General features: G+C 55.7%; 1 protein-coding gene across 13 annotated transcripts in view; it reads left to right on the plus strand.

Moving 5' to 3' along the window:
• The window catches only part of tacc2 (transforming, acidic coiled-coil containing protein 2), an 83,061-nt gene that overhangs the window by 24,186 nt on the left and 51,375 nt on the right, over positions 1 to 7,500 (plus strand). The window contains exon 1 of one of the 13 annotated variants that reach the window (XM_031579025.2): positions 6,808 to 7,050. The exons of the other annotated variants lie outside the window; for them this stretch is intronic. Within the exon in view, the coding sequence (XP_031434885.1) occupies positions 6,869 to 7,050 (182 nt within the window). The 5' untranslated portion in view covers positions 6,808 to 6,868. Of the gene's footprint in view, positions 1 to 6,807; positions 7,051 to 7,500 lie in introns of those variants that run through there. 13 annotated transcript variants of the gene reach the window in all.

A 7,500-nucleotide genomic window follows, 5' to 3' on the forward strand; every position in this document is an offset into this window, starting at 1 on the left:
GGCCCTCGCTCTGGGGCAGGAGCAGCCGGCCGACCACAGCCAGGCAGATGGGTCCCGCTTACACACACCAGAGCCGGAAACCACACCCCGCCACGGCCAGTCAATAGCACACACACACACATACACACCCCCACCCCCACCCCCACCCCACCACGGCCAGTCAATAGCCAGGGTGGAAAATGACAAAAATGCGGTGGGGATGTCTGCAGCCGAGGCCCAGGCGATTGATCCGAGCCGCCCCGGGGGTGTCGACGAGCGTGGAGCTCCTGAGGGACCAGGGCCACTGACAGACCAGAGCAGCAGCAGCAGCACACTTCCTGTGAAGGCGGAAGATGAGTCAGAGAGCGAAAGGGAAAGATCAGGCACTCAGAGTCAGGTGGAAACACTCAAAGTAGACGAAGGTGGAGCGTTTGTGTTTAACCAGGAGAAATCAGCCTCCCCGAATCAAGATAAAACGTTTAACCCGGACGAAAAAGCTCTAACTTACCCGCAGGAAGCACTCAGTGATAAGCAGGCAGAAAGAGGTCCTATTAGCAAGCCTGCCCAGCTGAAAATAGAGAAGGAGCCTCTGAATAAAGAGCAAACGCTCTCTTTGGACCTGACCCTCCTCCCGGTCCACTCTTGTGTGGGAGAGGAGGAGGAGGAGGAGGAGGAGAAGGAGGAGGGGGAGAGCGCCCTTCAAGAGGCTTCCGTGCGGGCTGCTGCCGATCCCGCCGCGTTGCCACTGACAACACCCACGTTGCCAGAAATGATAGAAAGCGAGGGAGAGCAAGAGGAGAAGAGAGGCGATCTGAGCGAGACAGACCAAACGCTGAAAGCAGCGGATTCCGAGGCAGCAGTCGGAGCTGCACCTTTTAGTGAGACACACAAGCTTCTGATCCCAACAGGCGAGCAGGAGGAGAGTGAAAGCCTCCTTGGTAGGCAGCCCGAGCCCTCGTTAATCTACTCCCAGATTAATTGCTCACCTGCATTGGGAGTGGAGGAGAAGAAAACTGCGTTTTCCAGTGTCTGCAGCAGCAGCAGCAACAGTGACAGCAGCAGCAGTGGCATTAGAAACAGTAGCTGCGAACAGAACTCAGTGGTGAGTGAGGGGAAGGGAGGGGGGAAGGGAGGGGGGAAGGGAGGGGGACAGCCAACAAACAGCTCCCTGGGGACAGACGCTGTCTCACCAGCCGGGGAAGGAGAGCCTAAATCACTCCAGACAGAGGACCAGCCCTGCACCAGCAACAGTGCTGCTCCTCCCGGGCTTCAGAGAGCACGAGACAGCCAGGAAGATAGCGCAGGAAGATTGGAGAGAGAGAGAGAGGGAGACGGAGAGGAAGAGGGAGAAGGAGAGGGAGAGAGACACACAGAGAAGGAGGAGGAGAGGAGGGAGCAGAGAGGAGGTGGAGCGCAGTCTTCGCTCAGACAGCCAGCGGGTTCGTCCAGCGAGGTGTCACTGACGACGGAGACTGAGACATGTCCGCCCTGCGACTCTGCCACCGAGCCACAGGATACAGAAGCACAGCAGCACCAGAGCACTGAGCCACAGGATACAGAAGCACAGCAGCACCAGAGCAGCGTTGAGCGTATCACTCTCATCTCTGCCAAACAGGACTCTCTTCCACTGCCTGTCAGCGGCGCAGGCTCGGCCGATCACTCTCCGCCTCCTCTCTCTCAAACAAACTCTGCCGACGCTGAGAGAATAGCAGAGGGGCAGAGAGAGGCTGAGCTGAATCGGTGCCGGAACACAACAGCAGAAGAGGGGGCATTCAGTGCCACTCTGCCACCCTCACAGGAGGGGGCATTCAGTGCCACTCTGCCACCCTCAGAGGCTGCCACACAGAGGGCTTCTTCAGTCGGTGCCAGCCAGCAACAGGTAGAGCAGTCCCACGACCCGCCACCGCTACTTGGCACCGGGAGTCCACAACCTCCGGAGAGCGTGACGTCGCCGGCTCCGCAGCCTGGTGAGTGTCAGCCCACCATGTGGGAAACTATTGGCAGCTACAGTAGTGCGGGGAACATCTTGAAAAGAAACGATGGGAGACGCTTGGCAGGCGTGCCCGGCGCTCCGAACGCCACTCCAGTCGTCTGCGCCTCCTTGCCTCCCCTGACTGTGCACGAGAGCCTGCGGCACCCGGTGTCGGAGACCAGCTTCAGCTTCCAGGAGTACTTTGGGACGAAGGCGCCGGAGATGCCCCCTCAAACACAACCACAGTTCACCGGCGAGAGTCCCGCGGAGCTGAGAGAACCCAAACACGAACGCAATGCGGAAGAACCTGGAGCAACACAGAAGGAGGAACAGCGAGGAGGGAAAACAACGAGTGTTAGCCTCACAGAACCCAGCCAGGAGGACGAGCAGACAGCAGAGTCAGCTTCCTATGATGAAAAGACTGGAAAAGCACCGGATGACGCTCTGCCTGCTTCTCAGGAGAAAGGAAGCCAGGAAGCGTGCGTCGATGTTTCACTCAAAGCCGAGAGTCAAAGTGCTGACACCTGCAACGGCGCTGCTGATGAGGGTAAGAGGGCAAAGGTCACAGGGGTCACGGTTGATATGACAGCGGGACCCTTAGCTGGTTCAGAACACAGCACGAGCCAGGGGGAAAGAGAAGAAGGCAGACATGAAGGTGATTCTGAACGTTTGATGAATGGCAATGAGCAGAAAGAGGAAAGAGAAAAAGCAGCTGATATTTTATTGTTGGTAAATGATAATGTTGAAAGAGAAGTCTGCAAAAACGCAGAAGACACTGTAGGGCTAGTGAATGACGATGTGAAAAAAGAAATCCCTGAGGTAAGAAAACATGCTGTTGTTTCTGAAAATGTGAATCGGCACAACGAAGGTAGCCAACAACAAGTGGATAATGATTGTTCGATTAAGGGTGAACTGACACAAAATGATGCCGACAGCTTGGTGGAGCTTCAGAAGAAAGAGAGCACACATGAGGGAGAGAGAGAAGGAAGCTTGGCCAGTGATCAGTTAAAGCAGGAGCTAGTGTCAGAGTCATCAACAACGGTGCCAGCTGAAACAGTCTTGCCTGAATCAGACCCTGTCGAGTGTGAGTTACAGTCTGTCTCCTCCCCCCCTACTGTGGATCCCAGCATGGTCAGTACCTCCTCCCCCCCTACTGTTGATCCCAGCATGGTCAGTACCTCCTCCCCCCTTACTGTTGATCCCAGCATGGTCAGTACCTCCCCGTGTGATGCTCTCTGGATGCCACCTGACGTTCCCCAGGCTCTGCCCCCCTCCGTGGAGGTGACCCCTGAGAAACCACCCGTGACCTCTGTCGAATCGGAGACACTGTTTATTACCACGGATGGAGCTGATTCAACGAAACCAGACAACGCAGTCAGCCAACCTACGCAAAATTCTGCCCCTCTGCCCCAAACCCAACCGAGCCAGGAGGGGGTCGAGGGCACTGCTACGGCTCCTCGGTCCTCTATAGGCTCCCATCCCGAGGCTGCCACGGAGACTGAGCCGGCTGCCGTGCCAACCATTGTTCTGAAGCCTCCGGGCCCCATGCTGAGTCACCGTGAGCTTGTAAACGATTGTGATGTCACGAGCACTGGCCCATCTAATGGCCTCTCATGCCCTGAGGAGAGACAGGATGTGGCTGTCATGACGCACGGTATTATAAGTGAGGATGTAGCCAGCAGAAGTGGAAGGAATTATGACTCGGCAGAAAGAAAAGAGGAGAAAGAGAGAATTGCTTCGGCTCCTTTTCCACCTGTGAATCCCGTATCCGAGGAGACGGCTTCTGGCACCGCAGTGCAAGTCTTCTCCAGCAGCAGCAACGGCAGTCAACCTGAGGAGACGGCACAGCGTGACAGTCTGTCTGGGGGCGGTGTTGTTAAGTCAGTCTGTGATACAGGAAGTGAGGGATCAGAAGCCACCGGTGAGAGTGTGTCACTCCCTAACAACAGTCACGCTGAAGACTCAGTCACTGCATCCACTGGGCCCACACTCCCTAACAACAGTCAAGCTGAAGACTCCACTGGGACCAGTGGCCCAGTCACAAAACCTGACAGCACAGAGGAATCGATTAAGGTTGAACAGGCCTTTTCAGCAAAAGTAAACACTTCTGAGAAGTCGTGTGATAACGAATCACTCACCTCCCATTCATCTGTCTCTGCAGACAGCACCGTCAAGAACAGCCATGATCCACTCAGCACCGCCAAGAACAGCCATGATCCTCTCACGGTTAATGCTCCAGGCCATGCTGCCCAGTCCCTCCAGGGGGACCTCATCGGTAGCGGCCATGACACCAGTACTGAGCTACCAACTAGCATGCCCTCCGCTGTAAACAAAGAAGTAGGAAACATAGAGGCTCTGCAAGGAGAGGGAGAAATGGAGGGAAACCTGCAAAGCCTTATGGGAGGGGAAGCAACACAAACACAACAGCTTTTTGAAGCAGAGAGTGTTCAGGGTGTTCAGTCTGAAGCAGAGTGTGTTCAGGGTGTTCAGTCTGAACACGAACAGGAGCATGACGAGAAGAAACAAACGAGTAGCGTGGTGAATGAAATTGAGGGAAAACAGAGAAAATCAGCCGAGCAGCTGGCAGACACACAAGAGGAAACTAACATGCTGGAAAACACACATGCAAACCAAGGAGAGGGTAGAGCTGAAACGCAAACAGAGAAACAGGTGGAAATGCTTGAACGAGTCGAGGATGACAGAAAAGTAAACACTGGAGAGAAACTGGGAGACTTGCTGACTCCTGACAAAAACAAGGAAGACAAACGACTGTTTGACAGCAGCCTTGAGCAGGCAGACTCGGCTAAACAGGTAGTCAGCCAGAGCAGGGACCTAAACGAGTCCGCTCGTCCATCATCAGATCAGAGCCTCTCTGAGTCGCCCGCAGAGATTCGCTCGGACGGAGTCCCTCAGAAGGCCGACTCAGCTCCTGTCTCACAGAGAGACTCCCAGCCCCAAGACCAACAGGAAGAGCAGCAGCAGCAGCAGAGCAGCAGAAGCTGCCAGAGCTTAGTAGCGGCCCAGTGGGGGTGCCAGACGGTGGCCCAGAGGAGTGTGAAAGTGTTGATCCTGGGCTGAGTGAACGTCCGGCCTCACCGCAGCAGCTGGGACAAGCAGAGGGAGTCCAGAGCGCTGGGGGCTGTGAGAAACATTCGGAGGAGGTCGCTGAGCCCAGGGGTGGTGAGAGTAACACCGCAGGAGAGGAGAAAGAGGAGCGCGAAAGGCCGCCGAAAGGCGGTGGAGCGTTGGCCCCTACTCTGGCTCTCCCTGTGTCCACGCCCACAGTCAGCGAGGAGCTCTCACCTCGTGTGGAGGAGAAGGGCTTCAATGACCCCACGGGAGAAGAGCCGGAGGAAGGTCACGAGTCAAAGGTCACGACAACAGTGAACGAGGGTGAAGAGGTCAAACCAGAGAGGCGAGAGAACACTGCTGCTTCGGTGTCACCAGGAGGTGGCTGTGAACCTGCAGCATGTCCTGTTTCATCGCAGGCCGCTGAAGAAGAGGCTGAGTGTGAGGAGAGTCACATTCCTTACCCCAATAAGGCCACTGAGCTGCCTGCGAAAGACACCAGCTCCCCTCCCGTAAACGCCAGTGCCTCTCAAACAGACCCACAGCTTCAAACAGACGAGCAGCAGCTATTCATTCAAGTCACACACAGCAACAGCAGTGTCAGTCAGCCTTCTGACACAACACAGGAGGCCTCTGTTCCCATAACCTTTGAACCCAAGCAGCAGGAAGCGACTCCCATCCGAACCCCCACTGACCGTCCCTCTGTCTCCCCAAGTGTGGCTCCCCAGCACCCAGTCTTGGGAGGCAAAGACGAGAGTGTTTTCCCTGGGGAAACTGACACACATGCAGAGAGCTCCCTTAAAGAGGAGGCCACTGCAGACCCACAGGCATGTTGCACTGAGCCCTCGCTAGCGTCTGAAGCTCCCACACGGCAAAATGAAAGTGTTACGGCAAATCTGGAGCAGCAGGGGGAGGATGCATCCACTCTGGCCCCGGTTGTGGGAGCTCACGCAGGGGACCTGGTGGGAAACACAGCTGTGTCCACGCAGAAGCTCCCCAAACCACAGAGCGACGGCCAGAGCCCAGACATCAAACGGCGGGTCAAAGCCGAGGAGCCCGAGGACTCTCTGAGCGGCGCTCCGAAGGGGACAGAGAGCAGGAAGGAAGAGCCGAGGCAGAAGGACGATAAGCCAGACGAAAACAGGAAGCTCATAAAACCGACTGAAAGTGCCCATGCCAGCGCCTCAGTGTTGTCAAGTACTAATGAAGTGCCCCCACAGCAGGGAGGTGAGGGCGAGCCTTCTGTGTGTCCCCGTGTTGAGACAGAGGAGACGCCTTCTGTGTGTCCCCGTGTTGAGACAGAGGAGACGCCTTCTGTGTGCCCCCGTGTTAAGACAGAGGAGACGCCTTCTGTGTGTCCCCGTGTTGAGACAGAGGAGACGCCTTCTGTGTGCCCCCGTGTCGAGACAGAGGAGAGCACAGTGCTGTTTACAAAATCCGAGGACACTGTGTCATGCCAAACACTAACAGGTGATGGTGGTCAGACACTAACAGGTGATGGTGGTCAGGCAGTAACAGGTGATGGTGGTCAGGCAGAGAAGGAGCTGGGCACAGACTCTGCTCCAGAGGCCATCCCAGAATTCCCAGACACAACTCAGTCTTCCTCGGTTTCCATGCCGACGAGCACCCCAGACTGCTCTGTCGCTACAGTCAGTTCTGAGCTGAGTCAAGGACCCTCAAAATCTTTCATTGAAATGCTACGTGAGAATGCTTTGGCCACCGAAACCCAAGGTCCAGGTCCAAATTCTGCCGATAACAAAACCGAAATGTCAAATGACGACCTGGACACTGCCCCTGTCACTGAAGAAGTCGATACACACAGAGGTGCTGATAGCAAAGAGCCCTTCCATGGTCACAGCTCCAGACCCGAGGGTGCCGCTGGCGGGCCCTGAGCCAGTGTGCCCGCCTGCGGAGTCGTGTGGTGGCACAGACTGGCTGAGAGCGCTCAGAGACGCTGCAGCCCAGCAGTCACAGGGCAGGGCCGAGCAGGACCACACAACAGGCCACTCTGACAAAAGCACTGGAATCAGGTACCTACGTACACCAAGTGTGTGTGTGTGTATGAGAGAGGGAGTTGGTGTGAATATGCGTGTGTGAGTGAGTGGGTGAATGGGTGAGTGGGTGTGTGTTTGAGTGTGGAGCATCTGATCCGTGAGCTGTTTATAGAGCCTGGGCTTGTGTGAAGAAGCAGGCAGATACACGTTCCCACACACTTGCAGAAAATAGCTCACACACACACACACACACACACACACACACACACACACACACACACACACACACACACACACACACCAGAAAATAGCTCCAGAGATCACAAAACCATGTTTCACCGTCCTGTTCCACATGTCAAGGAAATGTGCTTTCTAATCAGTGTTATTGAATTACTCGGAGTAGCGCCATGGCATTGAGAGGTCATATTGCTTACTCAGGGATGAGTCACCGCGCTTGGTGAACACTGGGCAGACTCAGACTTCTTA

The sequence above is a fragment of the Clupea harengus genome, chromosome 13 (genome assembly GCF_900700415.2).
Source record: "Clupea harengus chromosome 13, Ch_v2.0.2, whole genome shotgun sequence".
Lineage (NCBI taxonomy): Eukaryota > Metazoa > Chordata > Actinopteri > Clupeiformes > Clupeidae > Clupea > Clupea harengus.